Here is a 22,652-nt window from a genome sequence, read left to right as displayed (position 1 = left end):
TTACCATCATTCAACCACACCCATGTTTGGAAATCGGACATTTTTAAGGCCGAAGTTTATGTTTGCTCTTCACGTTTAGTAGCCGGGTGTGTTTACATAACACTCAACTGGGTCATCTGATATAATGTGTGTACTGCACACCAAAATCACTGTCAGGCAGCTGTGTTGTTTTTTTTGGCAGATTTCTGTAATGACCTGCGTCGCAGATGACAACACTACTACTATTTTTGTTATTTTGCCCATTTCGTTACCAGTAGACTACATGTAGCTGCCTCTGCTCCAGAAGTGCACTTAATAACACTTTTAGTACTATTACAACAAATTAATATGTTTATAGTGGCATACTTTTGTAACTAGCTCCCCCTATGTTTTCAAATGTAAGGAGTACAAGTGAAAAGTTACCAAATCTAGCTACAAACATGCTAAGTGTCTCAAGTATGTGTGGTAAGAAAAAAGACACGGAAACCAGTCAGTCACGTGATTTTGACGTCACCGCGCTGTTGTCTAGGGGCGTGTATTTTGTCTCGACCGTCAGCTTGTATTTTTTCAACACAAACCGGATGTCTACTTTCGATTGCAAAAATGGCCACGGGTAAAACTGCATACACTCGACTGGACGAGGAACTCCCGCTGCCGCAGACGTCGTTCGAGCATGCGTCAGGCCCGAACGTGTTCGTGGGCTCTCCCGGGGGTCTTCCTCTTCCCCCGCCGGCTGCTTTTGGGCCTGGTGTACCTGGAGCCTTCGGTATGAGCAACCCAGCATCCTCGCCGTATTCTCCACCTGCCTACGGCTTTCACGACAACATATGCAGTAAGGAAGAAATGTCCTGGTTTGATGTTGTTGTAGTTTTCTTTTTTTTTCTTCCAAATACGTCAATGTATTTGTTTTCCCTTCTGTTTGGCTGCTGTCACTTCAGGTGATGCTTACCACAGTGAGGAGGACCCACCACCATTTCACGATAACCAGGACTTCGGTTTTGGATTGGATAACAAAACCATAAGAAGAGCCTTCATTCGGAAGGTAGGGGGCAGTGTTCTACGTTGAGGAAGACCATAAGGGAAAATACTACAACCAGACAATAATTCATTATTAATTAATAGACAAACTATAGGCAGCAACGTAGCCTAATGCAGTATTTCCCATTCTTTATTGAGGCAAGGCATATATTTTACATTATAAAAATTCCAGGGCAAACAAAAATGGTGCAAAAAGTACAGTGGCACATTGACCAAGTAAACGACAAAAAAATGCACTAATGAAATTCTTCATAAAAGCAACTGACGTTACTGCAGCTTACTGAGTTGCTTCGTCGTGAGACTCTTCTTTGTTTGTGTGTGTATGACTGTGTTATACCGCCCCCCAGTGGCCAAGGCACACACCTGAAGGAGCGCAATGGCAGGGATGGATTCATGGCATTTCTGTTCATTTCAATTTGGATAAATTATTTGAGATATGAGTGTTTTGAGTTACAAGCATAGAACTGAAGTGAGTAAGTCAGAGTACCACTTACAGTATGTATGTACTAAAATGTATACAAACAATTAAAAGTATTCCAGGAAGACGAGGTGTGCACCCGCCATCCAGAAAGGAGTACAGCATAGTGACCCGGAATTCCAGTCGGCGGTAGAACATTAATATCCCTGATTATCCACATAACTGCCCTCTCATATCCCCATAAGCCAAACATTCAATTCTATTAAAATAAGAAAAATGGGAAAAGAGAGTGTTAACATTGTGCATTCAAAAATGCATATTTAAAAAAAAAAAAAAAAACTGACCAATTAATGTACTTGTTAGTATAACTGAAAAATATGTTGTTGCCTTTAATTGATATGACTTGAGATGCATGTTGGAGAATGAAACTCCACTTGTTGCTTTCACCCTGCAGGTGTTCTTGGTGCTAACTGCTCAACTGGCGGTGACCTTCTCCTTCGTGATGGTTTTCACCTTTGTGGATGAAATCAAGGCGTACGCGAAGGAGAACCTCTGGCCCTACATTGTGTCCTACGTCACATTCTTTGTGTCCATGTGCGCCATCAGCTGCTGTGGAAACCTGCGGAGGAAACATCCGTGGAACCTGGTTGCCCTAGTAAGCCATCTTTTATTTTGCTGGTTTATTCAAAATGGTGAACAGTAGGGGTGTGCCCAAAAAAATCGATTTTCATAAGAATCGCGATTCTCATTTAGTACGATTCAGAATCGATTTTAGATGTCCCAAAAATCGATTTTAGTCAAATTATTTTATACTGTCTTCCCTTTGGTTGTTTGTTCATGTTGTACCCAATTTGGCCACTTAGGGGCAGTATGGTTCCACATGGTCTGATACACTGTTAAGTTATAGCCACATTAGAGAGTAGAAGGAAAAAGTCACGATCAAATTATTCCAATAAAAGTTGTTTTTTTGCAGCGTGGAGACGTTCTTTTGAGTGATAAAAGTGCCGCGAGTAGAGCACTAATTAGCATTAGCGAGTCAGACTGGAGTCGATCATTACGATTCCTTCATCTTTATACATCTATAAATTGAAGCAAAAAACATTTTAAATCAAATCATGTTGAATCAAAAATCTTTCCTAATCGAAAAGCGATTCTGAATCGAATCGCACACCCAAAAATCTGAATCAAATCGATTTGTCAGACATTCAAAGATTCTTACCCCTAGTGAAGTGTTGACGAGTCCTTTTTTTTGTATCTGAGGTGGATTCTAGAATGAAAATTATGCAAAGGTTGTGCTGGTATTTACTTGATGGAATGAAACAATCTTGTTTTCATCTAAAACAACATGTCAACAATATAACCAAGCTTAAGTTTTATCAACAATATTAAACTCGACTAACATTCAGAAGAGCGCTGGCCTCAACCAAGGTTAAAAAAAAAGAGTGTATTTTTGTCCCATGACAATATGATGACAGGCGGTCAGGCAATCAATTGGAAATTTAGGTCACTTTATACAAATTAATTTCATACTTTATCCTAACAATAAATGAGCATATTCAGGATTTTAATGCCATAGAGACTAATATTTGTACAACATTAAATGCAATATTTTTCTTTAAAATTTTGTTTGTAGTATAAAAAAAAATACTAGGAGGTGCTGCAGTGCTTTAAAGTTCTTTCACTAACAATTAAGCTACATACAATGAGGATAAAAAGTCTACACACCCTTGTTCAAATGCCAGGGTTTTGTGATCTAAAAAAAAACGAGCGGCCAATATGTAGTTCAAAACCAAGTATTTTGTCTTGTTTTCAGTCCATCCTGACCCTCAGCATGTCCTACATGGTGGGAATGATCGCCAGCTTCCATGAAACCGACATCGTGGTCATGGCGCTGGGCATCACCGCTGTGGTCTGCTTCACGGTGGTCATCTTCTCTCTCCAGGTTGCCGTCCGCCGCTCACATTCACCACTACTAGTTTGAGATGCGATATAACTCGCGTCATGCTTGTCATCCCTTCCACAGACCAAGTATGACTTCACTTCCTGTTACGGTGTGATGTTCGTCTGCTTGGTTGTCCTCATCGTCTTCAGCCTGTTGTGCATCATCATACGTAACAAGATCCTGAACATTTTGTATTCTGGGCTGGCAGCTTTGCTCTTCACCTGTGTAAGTCCTTACGTCAACACACACACACACACGCACGCATTTGCCTCCTGATTTGTGGTGGACGTCAGACGTTTGTGCAGGGAGTCGTCGGGTTTCGTCGGTTCGACTTTACGGCTCCCGTGCCTCGTCCATAGCAAATTATTTTTCCTTCATTTCCCACAGGAATCACTTTAAAGTTTTGTTGTTGTTACCTCCAGCAACCGATGTCCGTCGAGCAGGTCGGCTCGCCATCAGGCGCGTCACATGTCCGGGTTTTAAGTTTGTATTAGCTCCGCAAGGGCCCCAAGCAAGAAGGGATTGGGTGCCCCGTAGAGCGCCGTTTTCAAATCGCACATCAGTATCTTCAATAAATAATCACCATTAAGTGAGGCAGAAAACAGGAAAATAAAATGACTAATCGCATGGTCGTTTTATGTTTTTTTTTTTTTAAGCCTTACTAATGCTATACGTGGTCGTTTGTTTGTTTTTTAATTAAAAATAAATAAATAAAATAAACATCTTACTACATATACATGGTTGTTAAAAAAACAAAAACGCCCTATGGTCGTTAAAAAAAAAACACCTTACTTTTTACTTACATGGTTATTGTTTTGTTGACTAAACAAGGTCATCTTTTAAAAAAAAAAATGCCTTGGCTATTTGTTAAATAAATGTCTTAATATACATGGTAACTTTTTTGGAATAAATAATAAGAGCATTACTATAATAGTAATTTATTAATTTTTTTAATAAAAGCCTTAATATTAATGATTTAAAAAACATTTTTTTTAATGCCCTACTTGCCTACTATATACAAGGCCATGTTTTTAAAAATGCTTTATTACATGTGGTCATAAAAAAAAGCCTTAAATGGTTGTTTTTTAAACATCCCGGTATACGTTGTCATTTAAAGAAAAGGCCTAACATGGTCATTTAAAATAATAATAATAATATTAATAGCCTTAATATACATTGTTTTTTTTAGAGAGAAAGAATAAAAGCTTCACTATACATGGTCTTTATTTTTAAATAAATAAATAAATGCCTCTATACATGGTAGTTTTTTAAATTTGTTTATTTATTAAAGTTTTTTAACTTCTTACTATATACATTGTTACTTCAAAAAGTGCCATGGTTGTTTTTTTGGTTTTGTTTTTAATAAAATCTTTACTACTATTCATGACCATTTTTTAATCAGCCTTACTATATACATGGTTGTTGTTGTTGTTGTTGTTTTTGTTTTTTCTTAAGAAAAAAAAAACCTGACTCAGGGAATTTGCAACTGTCAATTGTCATTGCTGCACTAACGGGAAGGATAAGCGGTTTGTGTCAAACCTGTTGGCCCCGAGCAATTGCTACGTGGCTACGCCTCTGCATGCGCAAATATGGTTTTTTTTTCAATTACCGTACAAAGTATTTTGATGTAAATATCAACTTTAATGGTGAAATCCGGATTACATTACCAGCGTAGGAACGTAACTCGAGGACTCCCTGTTTTAGTTTTCTTGATATCACTTACCAAATGTTCCTTAAATCTCAAGTTTATACCAAAATGTCAGTGTTTATACATAAGGCCATAAAAATCGTCTTTCATTTGTTCCAGTTCTTGGCAGTGGACACGCAGCTGCTGCTCGGCAACAAGGAATTGTCCCTGCATCCTGAAGAATACGTCTTTGCTGCACTTAACCTGTATACAGACATCATCAACGTCTTTATCTACATTCTTGCTCTTCTGGGAAGAGCCAGGGGCAGCTGAGCTAAAAAATAAAAAAAAGGAAAAAAGAGAGAAAGAGACAAAATGACATCAGAATCCTGTTTTTGCTGATTGATTACAAGGAAGTCTTGTACTTTTTTTTCACTGATCAAAGTATTGTGGTAAATTGTCTTTTCTTCGCCTGGCCGTTAAAAAAAAAAAATCTAAATGTTCTTCAGTAGTGATTCTGTTATGAAAGAATATATAAATTGTTTGTTATATTTTGCACTATTAAACCTTTATTAGGTACATTACAGTCGGTTCAAGAATTTGTTCCATTAAAATTTGTCTTACTTTTGATCTGACCAGTCATATTTTCATTCAGTCATTCACTGCCATTGACGGCTATAAACGTCAAAATTTTATTTTAACTATTTTTATTAGTTTAACACTTTTTTTACAATTTTGGTAACAAGAGTATGAAAACCTAGATTTTTTTATTGTACATTTAGAACAGATGAAATTTGTGATTAATCGTTAGTTAACTAGTGAAGTCATGTGATTAATTAAACTTGAATCGCCTGACGCCCCGAATTTTTAATAATTTTTTTTCTCTCTTTTTTAAATTCATTCAATGCATTGGTACAAGTATCACTAGTGGTATATAATCACTGCATTAAATATAAATAAAATGTACAACATTAAAAAACTGAAACATATTAGAATCAAACATATGGTATCCATTTATCTTATGAAATAATTGAATTGATTATAAATAAAATAAAAAAAATAAAATTATTTATTCGCATGTATATGTATTCCGAATTTAATCATGGATTCGATAATCAGTTTGTTAATCATAATGCATGTAAGTGACGACATTAGAACTTGTGAGCTTTTGTGGCGACTGTGCCTGGGTCAGGTATGTTTGTCACGTGGCCACAGGTGAGGACACGTGACCGGCGGGTTTAACCACTCGTGTGACGTCATTAAGGCTCGGCTCACTCGGTCCGAAATGAGGTACAGATAACATGGTAAGTGTTCATCTGATTTGGACCACTTCATTAATTAATTCATACGGCGTCTTAAAACGTGCAGTTTATTAAAAACGCGACTGCTTGACTTGGACAAGGACACTAAATGTAGAGTTTTACTACATGATGTTCTGTCGGGACGGTGCGCCCCAGTTTCCTTTTCCTTACCAAAAGGTAGGAATGTCTTGAGTTAGCCGTTTGAGGTTTGTCAACACTGTTTACGTTAATAGCACATTATAGACGTGCGTTGACAAAACTATGGGCTGTGTCGGGAAGGTTGAACACACGATCGCGTTTACGAAAGTGCCCGCAACGTTAACAGCGTGTCTTGATTGTGTTTACAACATTGCTAGCTTAGCATACCTACACAGGGGCGGCGACAAGATTCTGATCCTCACCTGAAGGAAGGAAGGGAGGAAATGTGAGTCGGAAGAACGACGAATGCGAGCACGTGCGGTAAGATTGTGTCGTCAGTCATAAATCGGGATGTAACGCAATACAGTTAATAATACAGAAAAATGGTGAATGAATGACCGTAAATATGCAACTTCCTGGTTGTTTGAATCTTCCGCCCTGTAATCCAGTTGACTCATTTAAAAAGGCTAAAGCTATTCCCGTTGCATTTGTAATGTTGTTAAAGTAAAACGTCATATTTTACTAGACCTAACCTAGTGGTTAGAAAGACTGACTCACAGTTCTGTGGTTCTGGGTTTGAATCTCGACCATCTTGTCTAACCCGTGGGCAGTATTTTATTTTGAAATGGCTTGGTCAGAACCAACAAAAAGCCCAAAAATGGGCACAATAACGCCTAGGGGCTAAACTGTACATATACGTGATTTATTTTTTTGGGGCGATTGGCTGGTTACCAGTCCAGGGTGTACAAGTCACCTAGGATGGGCTCGAGCTCATCCAGGTGGAATGTAGAGAATTTTATTTACAGTAAAGGCGTTTAGGCAGGCAGGCACGGCTCCAGGATTTTTTCTCTCTCCCGGGGCTAATTGGGGTTTGACGAAGCATAGGTGGACTGAAAAATTATAAATATATTTCAAAGTATCCAAAAAACTGATGGAGGTTCAGTTCTTATACTGGGGCAACACATCCCTGCGTGTAGGTTTCATTTCCTGCTGTGGGATAACATAACAGATGGTGGATTATAGCCCCTTTTAATACCACGTTTTCCTCTTTACATACACTGAAAGTGATCCTGCCATCGTATCTAAGATGCCAGTGAACCACCACAGCTACATTTAGGTCATCACTCATCTTGTCAAACCACATTCTATTGTAATGCAGTGTGATAACGTGGATTATTTCACCTTTCTGTAGTGTCCAGCGGCGGGAAAAGAAATAAGGCGACACCTGATTTTTGTCTGCTGTTTTTTTTTAGCAAAAATCCCTGCACTATGGCCCTGCAGACGTCCCCATTCCCCAACCGGTGTGTCGCCGTCGCCCATGCGGCGGGATGGGCATTGATCCTGCCGTGTTTCTGGTTTCTCGACCGCCTCATCGCCGTGTGCAAGTTGACCACCATCGAACGGAGACGACAGGACGCGTGCTACCTCCACCCCCTCAAAGTCTTCTTCGGCTCCATCGCCTTCTTGGTTCTGTTCGTGGTGAGCGCGCCCTTCGCCTTGCTGGGCTTCCTGTTGTGGGCCCCGCTGCAGGCGTGCCGCAGACCCTTCTGCTACCACCGAGAGACGGCGTCGCTCCAGGGCGAGACGCACAGGGGCTTGGAGCTGGAGGGAAAGGCGTCGTTCGTCTTCGCCTCGGCCAACTTGTGTCTTTTGCCCGACAGTCTGGCTCGCTTCAACAATCTGCCCAACACCCAGGAACGGGCCGCCGCTATCGGCGAGTGCATCGCTCACGGTGTGGGCCGGCCCAATATCCGTATCTTTATCGACTCTCCCAGCAGTTGTGACACTCTCAGCCCTTCCAACAGTATACTCCCCGCATCCAACACGTCTATGTACGGCGCTACGGACAGGCAGGCTTCAATCCCATATTCCGACAGCGACGTGGTTTACATCCCCTGCGAAGATGCAAAAGAAGCCGCCGTTTCCATCCAGCACAATTTTAACCAGAACTCTAACCAGCAGGGGCGAACGGGCGAGCGCAGCGCCCCGCGCGCTCTGCTCTCTCAGGGACTGGGCCAGCTGGGCGACGTGCCGTGGGAAGTGTCCACCATGTTTCCCGCCCATGTGGACATCCTCTGTTTAGAGGAGGTGTTTGATAAACGAGCCGCACAGAAACTCACCGGGGCGCTCAGTCCTTTGTTTGCGCACATACTCTACGACATCGGCGGGTACGCCTGCCAACCCCCGTGCAGCTGCTCCTCGTTTAAGTTCTTCAACAGCGGCCTCTTCCTGGCCAGCCGATTCCCCATCGTGGAGGCCGAGTATCACTGCTTTCCCAACAGCAAAGGTGAAGACGCGCTGGCTGCCAAGGGGCTTCTTGCCACAAAGGTACTTGTTTTGTTTCGCAAGTCACATGCTTATAATGACCCGATATGGTCCGCCTGACTCAACTGGATGAAAAACCACAACCCATTCTTCTTATTGGTAGGGATGGATCGATTATCGGCCGGACTGACTAACTCGGCACCAATATTCAGCATTTTGACAAATATCGGCATCGGCCATTTTGAAGAATCTTATAGCCGATAATGGATCAATTTTAAAAATGTGTTAAGTTCAGGGAACTATTTATAAAAAAAAAATAGTCAACGTTATAAGCCTTCTGGTTTTGTTTGACATTGAAACTTAGATAAGTAAAAATGTAGATATTTTTAAACTTTGGAAAACTTTATTGTAGAAAACAATAGGGAATGATTTACTTGTTTAAGTTTTTATTTAACTTTTGAAGACGTTACAACTTTTTTTTAGGTTTTTAAAGAAAAGTTGTCTGTTGACTAAGATTAAAAAATTTTTTTTTAACTCTTAATAGTTGTTCAATAAACATATGCTTAAAAGAGCTGGAGTTTGTATTTTTGTAATTTTTAATATTTTTTTAAAACCAATTATTTTCCGTTCGAGTGAAAATGAATACCGGCTGTAATTATCGGTTATCAGCGTCCTTGACTAATAATAATCTGTATCGTATCGGCCCTAAAATAATATACATCCGTCAATCTCTAATTATTGGGCACATGTTGAGGCACGACATATACTGTACTGCATTTTATTCATTTATTTATTTATTTTATTGAACCACAAACAACAAAGAAAAAGCCAATTGGCCTGGCCATTGCATTAATACCACAATAAGAAGTGAGTAAAGAGCAAGAAATAAAAGGAGAGAGCTGATATTTACGAGGCTGTTGGCAATTATCGACACATTCACTGACTGCACAGTGACTCTCCACGCTTCGCTTTTTTTTTTGCCACATCTACATATGAAATTGTACATCTGCAGTTCTTTCAATAAGATCAAATGCAATCTGTTTTAGGACATAGCAATAATTTTTACACTTGTAAGTCGTAACTGTTGCACTAGTGTTAAAAAAAAAAGAAAAAAAAGAGAGGGGTTAACCTTTGTTCAAGTAAAATATGAAAAAAACGTAATTAATCATAAATGAATGTTGCTTTGCAATTCAAGTCAGAAGTTGATGCTAACAATTCTCAACCAATTGCTTCAGTTCAAAAACACATAAGGCTAATTAATAAATATGCTGTCAAAAGTGGTTTTTGTTTTATTTGTATTTTTGAGGGAGCACACCATTCTTGATTGTGCTAACAAGTAATACAGATAACAAGCAGCAGTTAGCTTACTCCCTGTATTGCATATTCGCCCTTAACTTTGATGACATGGAGATAACAAATGGCCTTGTTGGTGTTTTCATATAACGTGTGGTTAAATTCTAGACTGGTCGCTTCAAAGTTTCGTAAAACCACTTGCTATATTCTCTCAGGTGTTGATCGGGAAAAATCAGAAGCAGAGGAAACTGGTTGGTTTTTTCAACTGTATCCACCTTCATGCACCAGAAGGTAATTTCCATTTTCAGACTATCCCGAGGAAACGGAAAAAACAAACATGAATGACATATGCCTCTTTGAATAAGGTGAAGGAGAGATCCGCTGTGAGCAGTTGAACATGGTCACCAAGTGGATTGGTGATTTCCAAGCTGCCTTCAGGCAGCCTGACGAGGAAGTGGTTTTCGACGTGCTTTGCGGAGACTTCAATTTTGACAACTGCTCACCGGGTGTGTTTTTATCGCCCGCAATTGCCAGTTGAACCCCTTCCCCCCTCCCCAGCACATCCACTTTAGTATTGACCTGTTCTCCTGTCGGTTTAGATGACACCTTGGAACAGAATCACGGTCTCTTTGAGGAATACAAAGACCCTTGCAGAGCAGGGCCGGGGAAAGAAAAGCCTTGGGTCATTGGTATGTTTGTTACTTGTGGTCAAACATGATATTTCATTTGAACGTATCATTTTATAAATGGCCATTTCTGCATTACAGGAACCCTGCTCGAGCAGCCAACGTTGTATGACGATGATGTAAACACTCCAGAAAAGCTCCAAAGGTCATCTATACATCCTCTGACTATTAACTCATTCACTGCCATTGACGGCTATAGACGTCAAAAATTAATTTGAACTATTTCTACTAGTTTAACTTTTTTCTCTCTCCACTTTTGCTAACAAGAGTATGAAAACATTTAGAACAGATATAAAATTTGCAATTAATCGTGAGTTAACTATTGAAGTCATACAATTAATTACAAATAAAAATGTCGCCTGACGCGATTTAAAAAATAAAAGATTATTAAAAATTAGGGGCGTCAAGCGATTAAAATTTGTGATCGTAATTAATCGCATGACTTCACTAGTTAACTCACGATTAATTGCAAATTTTATATCTGTTCTAAATGTACAATAAAAAAAATCTCGGTTTTCATACTCTTGTTGACAATAGTAGAAAAAATGTTAAACTAATAGAAATAGTTCAATGAATTTTTGACATCTATAGCCCTCAATGGCAGTGAATGAGTTTACATAACTAAAATGATGCAAAGTTGACTAACTTTTGTTTATATCTATGCAGAACATTGGAGAATGACGTGCTGCGAAAGCGTTATATCTGCTCTCCCATTCCCGCCGCAGGCTCGCCGTTGGTTTACCCCGAAGCTGACCAGCCGTGGATTGGACGAAGGATTGATTATATCCTATTCCGGGAAAAGTCCATTTCCAAGCACTGCCAAACCGTATGTGGCTTCACTTAACATTTCTCATTGTCTGCGTCTCTCTTCTTTCGACCAATTACGCCAATCTGTGGACGCAACAAAATAATTTGTAAACACTAATGATGAGCTAACGTGTTGACACGGATCACATGCTCGTTCATTGTTTGTAAAATGGCAACTCAACTTTCTCTTCTTCTTTTAGGCAGTGGAAGAGGTCTCATTTATAACCCAGCTAGCTGGCTTGACGGACCATATTCCTGTGGGCTTGAGACTGAACGTCAGAATGGACTCTTGACTTTTAGTTAGAACAAATACAAACAATTCAATTTTCAGAGAAAGGGAACAAAAAAATGTACTGAAAGTACATTGCTGTATAGCCATAATTGTCTTATGTTTACATATTGTATTTTGATTTCGAAATGTAATGCTGATGCACTAGAAATCTCTGTAAAATATCTCAGGTGATGTTGGTGAGGGGTTTCTCTGGATACTTAAGGTATTCAATTTATATTGCACATTTAGGCTTCTGGAATTTTGTATACATATTTTTTATTTCATTGCTGGAATTCTTAACAGAAATAAACAATTACTGTTCAGCAATGCCCGATTACTTTTGCTATTCTACCGTTGACCCGGTGACACGCTTCTTTCACAAATCTCATGTCAAGACATTAGTTGCTGTCACAACCCGATGAGCCAGCATGTCCAGAAAATCTGATTTCCACTTGTTATATTTCAACATCACTACATGTTAAGACTTCACAAGTGAAAGAGAAACTCATTGTTTGGCTAAAGTATAAGATTCACAATGTGTTAGAATCGATAGAGGGCGCTAAGTGCACTTACACCGTGTTTCACTACAAACGAAGAACACCTGTAAACCAATCAAAATTCAAGCACATATTTCACTTCCGTGTTTATCTGGTAGGCAAGGTTGTCGGCGTCGTACTCATTTTAAATAATGAATATTTTTAAGTGCATTAACCCACTAGTATGTACAAGTAGCGTATTAGTAAAACAGAGTCGCATCTTCACAAGGCTCTGCTTGGTCGCTAAAGTTCCTCATCATAGCCGTTTCATTCCTCGACATTTGACTACATATTTAACCTCATGCTCACATTTGCGTCGTGAACCCACTTGTCACGTTTACACGAAAAGATACTTTTCGGAAATGGACGTCGGTCACAGTCATTTACTGACGAGGACTGACGTTATTCAAGATGAATCACACGAGATGGATGGCCACTCTAATGACAAGCGTCACCCGAGCCAAAGTGAGTTAAAATGTTCTATTTGATTTCATTATATCCACCGAGGGGTGTAATTTCATCCCGTTAGGCGTTTAAAAATGTTAATTTCCTTCATTGTTAAGGTTGGTGAAATTGAAGTAGTGTTGAAAAAGTAATTACAGTATTCACATTAAAGTGGCTTCAATTTGGATGGTGTCATTTTCCTACTATCTCCTATTTATTTATTATTTATATATTTATAAGTCTCAGTGACGTATTCTTTATTTCATCTCAGAACCGCATTTTCAAATTACCATGCCGTTAATTGCATCCTACACATTGGAGTTGGAAAAAAAATCCTTCAAAAACTAATTGCAGACATTGAGTTTTATTTAAGTATATTTGAGATTTGCTTGTGCTGCAGTATTTGTAATAATTTGTAATACTTAAATAAATAAGTGCCAAATGGTGTCTTTAAAAAAAACAACTAAATTGTGAGTTTTTTCTTAATGTCATGCAAGAAATGAGTATTTCTCCACTAGGTTGCATAACTACAAACTTAAGAATGTAGTACATAACGTCTGGGTGGTAACTTAAGTATGCTCTCATTCACTTGAGCATTAGAATGAAGAAGCATGCCCAGCAAGTGTCTGGTTGTGAGATACATTTCGGTGCTCTCTGACTATGCCACTGTAGCTCACATAGCAAGTGAAAAGTTATTTGTTTACCTGTTAATAGATGTTATTGTTTTCATGACTATTGTAATCTGCAGGGCCCGTTGAGACGTTCAACCTGGACACGCTCGTGGCAGTCCTGCGTCAGGAAAATGCTGCTGACATCTGCGTGATTAAAGTACCTGACGACATGAAATACAGCGACTACTTCATCGTTGTCAGCGGCGTATCACCGAGACACCTGCGGGCAATGGCACTTTATGCCATTAAAGTAGTAAGTGGTCTGCAATTTCTCAATTTCATTCTGACACCTGCAAGTAGGGGTCTTCTTTTTTTATTAACGATCACTACTACATCCTTCAGTACAAATTCCTGAAAAAAGATCACGATGTTCATGTTAAGATTGAAGGAAAGGCTGCAGACGACTGGATGTGTATTGACTTCGGTATGTAAAACATTCTCTTTTTTTGACATTGCGTACGGTATTTTGAGGGCTGCACTTTCCCATGCCTTTTTTTGTCCTGCAGGCGATATAGTTGTTCACTTCATGCTACCAGAGATAAGAGAAGTGTATGAACTAGAGAAGCTGTGGACGCTACGCTCCTATGACGAGCAGCTAAGCAGAATCCCTGATGAGAAGCTGCCAGAAGATTTCATATACGACCTAGAAGACACTAAATGATAAAACACTTTATTATGGGCAGGATTTGACTGATTGTGCGGAAGTCTCTGGGTGACTCATGTTGTAAAATAATTTGTCATTTGAAGCATGCATTTGCTTTGGTTGAGAAACTGTTTGTCAAATAGTTTTGATGGTTTAAAATAAATTGCTATTTTTCTACATTGGTCTTAGCTCATCTTTTAGCTTTTGGTGATGCACAATCTGCAAAGCATGAGTTGCCTCTCACCCAACTATTCAGTTTTGAAGGTAAGCCTCTTAATGTGATTATTATTATTTATTTTTTTACGCTACCAATGTTTTTATAGTTAAGTGCCATGTACACACTTTTATCTCCAGTAGTAGTATTTGATTGATAGTTAACAGTTGGAAGGGGCGGGGTTTTCCCTGCATTCAGCAGACAAGCCCACTGCGAGGGTGTCGCCCAGTCGTTGAACCTTTTACACCAAGTACCCACCTAAAAAGTACTGAGCACTCCAAGTTCCATCATAATGAGCGACAATACAGTTGTTAATATGTGCGAGTATTAATGAAAATAATAATACAGGTAGTCCTCAACTTACGAACGTAATAGTGTTCCGAGAGGTTGCTTGTAGGTCGAATTGGTTTGTAAATCGAATAAAATTAAATTTTGTCATTTAAAAAAAAAAATAATAATAAAAATATATTAAATGATATACCTTATATATACTTTCTATACAGTACATAAATAATAATTTAAAAAAAGTTTACATTAAATTACATCATCTGAACCACTTTTCCTCACAGTACATTACATTTTTACACAGTACAATGCAATAAAAACAAAAATAAATGAGCTTACCTGTACATAGATGGTGGAGAAGTTATGGGCTCTTTGCACAAATCCACTACTTCCTGAACTCAATACCACTCCTTCATTTCCTGTCTTTCATGATTGGACAAACTGATTAATCCAGGTGTGTCTGGCCATTGTTGTGGTTACTGAGGTAATTAATCAGTTTGTCCAATCATGAAAGACAGGAAATGAAGGAGTGGTACTGAATTCAGGAAGTAGTGGATTTGTGCAAATAGCTCATTGAGTTAAATTTATGTGAGGCTTAATGGGTGTAACGGTCTCAGGAAACTATCTTTTCCGACTGTCCCCGAAGTGAGCATGAATTGTGATTGGTGCGCATGACGAGTCAAGATGGCGACCGACGGGTCAGATTGAATTGATTTCGAAGTTGAAGAGATATTGTAGGTTTTGCTACTACGCCAATAAAAAAGACGACTGAGGGCTTCTTTTCATGAATATCCTCCAGGAGAGCCTCTGAAATGTAATCGCAGTGCGGCGCCAATATCGAGTGCATGAAGAGTACGTGCGCCGTGGGCGTGGCCGGCCACACTGACAATAAAGTTTTTGTATTGACAATAAAAAAATGTCATTGTGAAAAAATCTGCATTGACATTGAAACAAGTATTGGCATTGTAAAAGGTTGTATTGAAAAATAAAATACAGACATAAAAAACCCACTATTTTCTTTAAACATATTTTTTTGTATTATGATGTATTTTTCAATGCCAATCTGCAATTTTTCTACACTTTCTTTCGCGTGTCACAGGTTTCAATTATTATAATGTTTCAATTTATTGGCAGTGTTATAACGTGGAGGGTTGGGGGCGGGGCTTTGATCGCGAGAAAGCCTTCCAGCTTTTCAGCTTCACAATGCCAATTTTTTTTCCAATACCAAATCTTATTGTCAGTGTTGTGGCTCCATAGCTGTGCCTTTCATCGCCTGACCGAGAGGTAGTTGAAATGCGCAAATGGCGCGGTGCTGCTCGGCGAGGCTGTGGCACCACAGTTCAATACTGTACAATAATGTATGATGTAGCGGGTGTTAGTAACTCGGAGCTGAAGGACTATCTGTATTGAAAGTCACTGTTACATTACGCACAGTTTGAACATTAACACTGCGCCCAAATACAAGAAAAATGATTCTAAAAAGTCAATTAGTAAAATACTTAAAATATAATTCGACTTAAATGTACAGAAAATCGATCCATAATTTATATCTGTAAATCGTCATCCACCGATATTTGTCCTTTGCTCGTGAGCTGGATTTTGGGCGTTTTCTACATCCTGGATTGACTGCCAGTCAATCAAAGGGCAAATATAGACGGACAACAATCACACTCAAACCTATGGAACAATGTATGTATCAAGTAAATGTATTCATGTTTTATTATAGTTATTGCTTTTGGTAAAATTTTACTTCCCCCCCAAATACAAGTTCTGATTTATTTTTGTAATTAAGGTTGGAGACCATAAATGATCCGTGGCCTAGCAAGTGACCGTTCTGTTTCATTGACCCGCTGTGAGTCACACTGGATCAGATCATTAGCAAAATGTATTTAGAGATTAGGAGCCCACTTATGCTCTTCTGTATTTTATTCACACAGGATGTTGTGAAGATGAATGACTTACACCAATGCTCAACATGACTGAAGACGCGAAGAAAAAATATCAGGTAAAACATTCCTCCAACAATTTTTACTTCTGCTAGTTGAACTTGAACCTCTGCGCTACTGTGTCTAGTGTTATCATTAGCTTCTGCACAGTCATTCTACCAACCCTCGTCATCCCCATTAATGACCACTGTGCTTACATACTGTGGAAGGAAAATGAGGTTTCTTCACTTTGGCCACCACAGCTCATTACATTTTTAAAGACAGCCAACTGATTTCAAAACAGAAATGTTGGCCCAACTTGAAAGTTATTGCTCACACTGTTACTATTAGCGTGTCACTAATGAATAGTGGTAGTAGTATACTTGCCTGACTCTGATTCTGTACACTCCTGGCCAACAACGGGGCGCTCTAAAGCGGCCATGACAGTGGCCTAGTTGAAGGGAAGATGCATTTTGGGGGTTTAGGCGTGGTTAGCTAGCTAACTGCACGCTGTAATTGTGCTGGTTAACCACTGATGCCAACAAAGGCACTCAAGTTCTTCTATATGGTAGAAGGGCGACTCATTGAGGACCACAAAATACAGTTGTTCTCCGTTCTGTGTTTAGAAACGAATCTCTCAATTCTCCCTACAGTTAAATTCAACCTAAATTAAATTAATACCTCTGTGACAAATCAAATTCCTGATCATTATTTTCTTTGTCAAGGATGAATGTGTACACTTGCTAATTCACATTTTATTTAGTGCTGTCAAACTTAAAGCGTTAACTAATTGATTAATCACAACAAATTATCACATGAAATCATGTATTAACGCATATTAATCGCACTATTAATTTTAACCACAGATGATCCATTAGCTGACAAGGGATGGTTTACGTTACAGGTAATAAACATAACTAAATATTTGCGTATGACATTCAGTATATTTGTTCATGTCAAACTACTGGGGTCATTTTTTTTCTTCATTTTAATTTATGCAAGTAATTACCTGATTAGAAAAAGAGGAGGATGAGAGTGTGCAGTAGATAAAAAAAAAATGTTGAAGACGTCCTCATCACATTACGAATTAACATATAACAGGTGCTCTTGAATTTAGCGGGCAAAAAATGTTGATGAAAAGCCTTTTTAATTGTGATTAATCATTATTAATCACAATTTTAAGATGTAAGTAATCTGATTTAAAAAAAATATTGTTTGAGAGCTCTACTTTTATTATATGGTATGCTTTCTTAAATGAAACATTTTGCACATGGTCAAATCCTGATATATGTTTATACTTTGACAGAGCAACTCCCTAATTATTTGCATACATTTGCAGAAATCACATTACTAAAAAAAACTAACTGCTTTCTATTGCCCTGGTTTTGCATTTGCAACATGTGCTCTTTTTTTCCTGAGGTAACATCATTTTTATCTTATTTGAATTGTATTATTCTAATAGCCAATGAGCATGCAAATGCTTGTTTAATTGTAAAATGGCTAAAAGTTATTTTTGCACATTTCCTGCCAAGGCTTCGTTCCACCAATCCACGGTAATGCTCTTCTGGTTCTCACAAAGTAGTTGTGTTAAAGTGGCGCTGTCATTTAGGACCTGAAAGCTTTTGAGACCTCCATTACGTACACCTCAAACATTTGAGTACTGACCATTTTGAGACGATTTCGGAGCAATGTGCACTCTCTCTTGGCCAACTCGTCTTGTCCGTGTTTACAATACATTCAAATGCTCTTGTCTAATTTATGTAACCTTGCCTCCGTTGAGATATTACCTCTGATTAATCGTGTTATTTGTTTCTCAACAAAGACTCGGTGCTTTCGTCACTAGAGCAGAAAGTGATCACATTTCTACTTAATGTGAATACACATCATTATAAGCCCGACATTCTTATGGTTAGAAAAAAAAACCTCGCTCTACTTTTTTGTCAACATTACACATGATGATTGAGTCTCCCCATTCATTTTCTTATGTAATATTTAAAGGCTGCAGATTGAAATCAATTGTACGCCAGCCTGTGAGCGTTTGTGCAATTCATTTAAGTTTAATGTCTTAATGGACGCTGGCTGCTTAGGAGCTGATCATGTTGTAAAACACAACATTTGCTGGGATGTAATTCAAAAGGTATTGATCCTCTGGTGCATGTGTGGACTCCCTGCACTCTAATGCACTTACCCCGCAGAATAGCCACATTTATTACTGTACGGTGAGGCACAAAAGTATTTGGACAATGATAGTAGTCTACAATAAAGTGCGTCTGATGTCATCACGATCACTCAGTCGTCATGAAAATGTAGCAGGATAATTAAACTGTGGTCTTATTTGCACATATTTATACAATAAGTCAAACTAAAATCTGTTTGCGACGTTACAACCAGCATTTTGTCTTTTTTCAATGGAGGCTAAAATATATAATATAATAAATTTTCTTTGAATATTTTTAAGCTTACATGTCCACTTTGGCGTAGTGAAATATGAATTGATTTAAACACATACTCGTTTAACAGTACAGGTACAGATGGCTAACTGAATCGTGATGCTAAGTGAAGGTGCACCATTATGCTCATTAAATGCTAACATTAGCTAAAATTGTCCACTCTGTCAACAAGCTAGCAAATTTAGCATATACAGTAAGTGTAAGAGATTTACCAATATGGATTTCTAACAGCGTCTAATGATTACAATGACCATGAAAGGGATCATCTCAATGTTTTTGGGTGAAATGTAGAAATCTCAAAATCATGAAAGTTTCAGCTTTAAATGATGAGCTTTCACAGAAAAAATAGCATTTATTGTGCCTTTTAGGAATTACAGCAATTACATGTCTTGACAGGCACAATAGTATTTGGACAAAGGCTTTAATACTTACTGGTGGATAAAAATCCTTTAAAGAGGAAGTCAACTTTAAACATTTCTTGACAATAATATCTTATATGTGATCTCACTAGTCTAAACATGACATTCTGATGCAGCAAAATCCAACCACTTTTATCCATCTCAGAAGGCGGCCATTTTGCCACTTGCTGTCGACTGAAGATGACATCACAGTTGCTCAGGGCTCAGGCAACGACCAATCACAGTTCACCTGTTTTCTGAAGCTGAGTCATTATTGGTTGTTACCTGAAACCTGAGCAACTGCGATGTCCTCTTCAGTCGACAGCAAGTGCCAAAATGGTCGCCTTCTGATATCGATACAAAATGCTGGATTTTTGCTGCTTAACTCATATTTCACTAATGTAATATTAACTCATTCACTGCCATTGACGGCTTTAGACGTCAAAAAATATTTAAAACTATTTCTATTAGTTTAATTTTTTTTCCACTTTTGTTAACAAGAGTATGAAAACCTGGAAAAAAAGTTTTTATGGTACATTTGGAACAGATAATATATAATATATATATATATATATTATATTATATTATATTATATTATTTTTTTAAATAATATTTTTTCAAAAAAGAAAAGATTATTAAAAATTAGGGCATTAGGCGATTAAAATTTGTAATTGTAATTAATCGCATGACTTCAATAGTTAACTCATTATTAATCGCAAATTTTATATCTGGTCTAAATGTACAATATTTTCCCCCCGAGGTTTTCATACTCTTGTTAACAAAAGTGGGGAAAAATTTTAAACTCATAGAAAGAGTTAAAATGAATTTTTGACGTCTATACCCGTCAATGGCAGTAAACGAGTTAACCAGAATACCATTTAGACTAGTGGGGTTCTCACATTGCCCAAGTATGATTCTGAGCCCTAAATATGGAGTCCTCTACATAAAAATGTCTATCATACTTAAATTGTACAGTAAATGCCATAAAAACTAAAAGTCTACATTTCAATCACCTCATGATTGATTACAAATTCATCGTGGTGGTGTATAAAAATAAAAACGGGAAAATCAGGAAAAGAGTGCACTATAATGGAGAGGTTTGACTCTATATGGAAAATAAATAAATACTCAAATATGTGTGAAGTGTGCTCATAAATGTGATTCACAAGTGAAATGATGCACATATACGAAAGGTCGACTTAATTTGGTGTCTTACGCATGCATTTCGTCAAAATACTGACATTTGTGTCATTGGCTGAGATTACTAATTGAATGAGGCTGCAGATGTTGCTCAGGGGGGTTGTTAAAGTGAGTGAAATTTGCCCGCCTCCCCCATCAGACACACCCTGTATAAAACACCGGCAGCGCTGGGTGTCAGACAGAAGAGCTTGGAAAACATCGGAAGTCGCTCCACAGCACAATTTTCATCCTCTAACGACGTACGTCCTTCAGGATGATCACTCATTTGCTTTTGGGGGTTTTCTGGACACCGGACGATTACTGCATGTTCTGATTTGTAAAGTTTTTGCTTCTTTGATGTGATCCAGGATTCTCTGCTGGGATGTCGCTGGTTGTGGTTCTCTGCCTGCTGGCTTGTGTTCACTCGGGCATCGACGCGTATCCACGCAAGCCTGTCAGTCCCAAAGAAGGAGCACCCCCCGAGGAAATGGCCAAATACTACTCTGCACTCAGACACTACATCAACCTCATTACGAGGCAGAGGTGAGTGACGTGGAGACAGCGTTGTTATTGTTTTTATTGACATCTTGCCCGGCTGTTATTTTCACACAGGTATGGAAAACGAGACATTCCAGACACAATGTTTTCTGATATGTTTGAAAAGGAGAGCACAGAGACTATTCCTGGGTCCAGTTATGTCAGGTATGATCTTATTTTGACTTTTTTTTCTCTCTCTTTGTTTTTTTTTAACGACAGTGTTTCATTTAAAGCAGTGCTGGGGAAACTTTTTTCTATTATTATTATTATTATTATTACACTGCATGTTTTGAGTCTATATGTTGTATAGTATCGTTGAGGTGTTTAGCATTTAGAACTGTTCAATATGACAGTTTTGGCACTGCTTTAAACGTCACTTGAGCAATATTTTGTAACTTTTGGGCAATTATCGATATGCTTTATACTATCAAAATGTTGCCTGATTGCAAGATTACGAACCATTTTATAATATTTTTTTTATTTTTTATTATTTAAAATAAATATTATATTAATAACACATAATGTCATGAAGAACGCTCGTAATAACAAAATAGAAAATGTCAACACTTTGTGCGTAGAGGCAGACAGATAAAAAAGGAATAGAATTTGGAAGATGGGCAAGATCGTCTGACAAGACGCTTGTTGGATGGTCTCTGGTGCATTGTAAATATCTCGTTGCTCTTTGTTACAAAATTGAACTCATTCTCGGACAGATCTTTCACACCTTACGCATATTTTTCAACAAAAGGAGACTACAACATGGACCATATATGGGCTATGGGTCATATTTTGCCGATCCCTGCTATAAATGGATCGTGGTATGCAAAACCGCACTTTCTCTTTGTGAAGTGTGAGTATTGTAGAGAAAATCAATGGAGTACTCTCGAATTTGAAAAAGACCCATTTCAGATGCAAGTAAATTTAGATGACATTTCTCATCATTTAGCTGATTTCATTTGTTAAATACTTGAATAATTAAGATTTCTTCAGCTCTAAATACAAGTTATTATAATATTTTGTCTTGTCAAATGCAAACAAACACATTTAAAATATTTTTTCATGTACTTCTATTCTATCACTTTTTATGCTTATTTTTAATCAGATATTATATGGTTATTAAACATTATATATAAAGGTTAGCTCTGGTATATTTTTGCTGTTGTATATAGCTTGGTGTTCTTGTACCTCTTTTTAGTAGTATTAGCTATATAATACAAACTGCTGTTAAAAAGAGGTTGCTATATATCATTTCATTTTTTCATTCACAACAATTGGTTCTAATCTATTCTAATGACTTGTATGTTTCTTGTGTTTAGGTATGATGATCTGCCAATGTGGTGAAGATGCCGGAGTTGCTTAAAACGTTTTATTTGGGGTTGATTGTCAATTGTGTTGCATGAAATATTGTGTTTATTAAAGTACTTAGGCAGTTATGTAAATCCACAGTTCCTGGCGGTGCAGCGTCCATTCCTAAGCAATGCCCTCTAGTGGTTCATTGCGGTACATCCAATATTTGGGAAATTCAACACACTATTTGATTGTGTTGTGTTTGAGACAGGAATAAAACAAAACAAAAAAGAGAAAAACGGTTGTGAATAAAGATCT

The 22,652-nt window shown here is 38.0% G+C and overlaps 4 protein-coding genes across 8 annotated transcripts; all 4 read left to right on the top strand.

Annotated features, from left to right (window-relative positions):
* The first annotated feature begins 504 nt into the window (after positions 1-504).
* Positions 505-5,634, top strand: grinab (glutamate receptor, ionotropic, N-methyl D-aspartate-associated protein 1b (glutamate binding)). Its single transcript, XM_077576976.1, has 6 exons — positions 505-811; positions 918-1,021; positions 1,890-2,090; positions 3,249-3,377; positions 3,459-3,602; positions 5,185-5,634. The coding sequence occupies exons 1-6, from the start codon at positions 583-585 to the stop codon at positions 5,335-5,337; spliced, it is 960 nt and encodes a 319-aa protein (XP_077433102.1). The 5' UTR covers positions 505-582; the 3' UTR covers positions 5,338-5,634.
* Positions 5,635-6,223: 589 nt separating this feature from the next.
* smpd5 (sphingomyelin phosphodiesterase 5) lies at positions 6,224-12,102 on the top strand. 3 transcript variants are annotated; one of them, XM_077576963.1, is made up of 8 exons: positions 6,224-6,308; positions 7,697-8,771; positions 10,217-10,292; positions 10,367-10,507; positions 10,601-10,690; positions 10,769-10,832; positions 11,354-11,513; positions 11,695-12,102. In XM_077576963.1, the coding sequence occupies exons 2-8, from the start codon at positions 7,713-7,715 to the stop codon at positions 11,785-11,787; spliced, it is 1,683 nt and encodes a 560-aa protein (XP_077433089.1). In that variant the 5' UTR covers positions 6,224-6,308; positions 7,697-7,712; the 3' UTR covers positions 11,788-12,102. The 3 variants fall into 3 exon arrangements, with proteins under 3 accessions (XP_077433089.1, XP_077433091.1, XP_077433090.1); XM_077576965.1 differs by lacking the exon at positions 6,224-6,308 and adding an exon at positions 6,399-6,482; XM_077576964.1 differs by lacking the exon at positions 6,224-6,308 and adding an exon at positions 6,662-6,764.
* Positions 12,103-12,401: 299 nt separating this feature from the next.
* Positions 12,402-14,236, top strand: malsu1 (mitochondrial assembly of ribosomal large subunit 1). The gene is made up of 4 exons (XM_077576656.1): positions 12,402-12,766; positions 13,494-13,669; positions 13,759-13,840; positions 13,923-14,236. Exons 1-4 carry the CDS (start codon positions 12,454-12,456, stop codon positions 14,075-14,077), a joined length of 726 nt encoding a protein of 241 aa, XP_077432782.1. The 5' UTR covers positions 12,402-12,453; the 3' UTR covers positions 14,078-14,236.
* Positions 14,237-15,090: 854 nt separating this feature from the next.
* LOC144058277 (peptide YY-like) lies at positions 15,091-22,478 on the top strand. 3 transcript variants are annotated; one of them, XM_077576658.1, is made up of 6 exons: positions 15,091-15,842; positions 16,351-16,410; positions 16,496-16,563; positions 20,879-21,053; positions 21,123-21,212; positions 22,364-22,478. In XM_077576658.1, the coding sequence occupies exons 4-6, from the start codon at positions 20,893-20,895 to the stop codon at positions 22,386-22,388; spliced, it is 276 nt and encodes a 91-aa protein (XP_077432784.1). In that variant the 5' UTR covers positions 15,091-15,842; positions 16,351-16,410; positions 16,496-16,563; positions 20,879-20,892; the 3' UTR covers positions 22,389-22,478. The 3 variants fall into 3 exon arrangements, with proteins under 3 accessions (XP_077432784.1, XP_077432783.1, XP_077432785.1); XM_077576657.1 differs by having other exon boundaries at positions 15,091-16,410; XM_077576659.1 differs by lacking the exons at positions 15,091-15,842; positions 16,351-16,410; positions 16,496-16,563 and adding an exon at positions 20,698-20,770.
* The last annotated feature ends 174 nt before the right edge of the window (positions 22,479-22,652 follow it).

Source organism: Vanacampus margaritifer, chromosome 9 (assembly GCF_051991255.1).
Source record: "Vanacampus margaritifer isolate UIUO_Vmar chromosome 9, RoL_Vmar_1.0, whole genome shotgun sequence".
Lineage (NCBI taxonomy): Eukaryota > Metazoa > Chordata > Actinopteri > Syngnathiformes > Syngnathidae > Vanacampus > Vanacampus margaritifer.
Note: the sequence above shows the minus strand (reverse complement) of the source record. Positions and strands in the feature narration are given on the sequence as shown.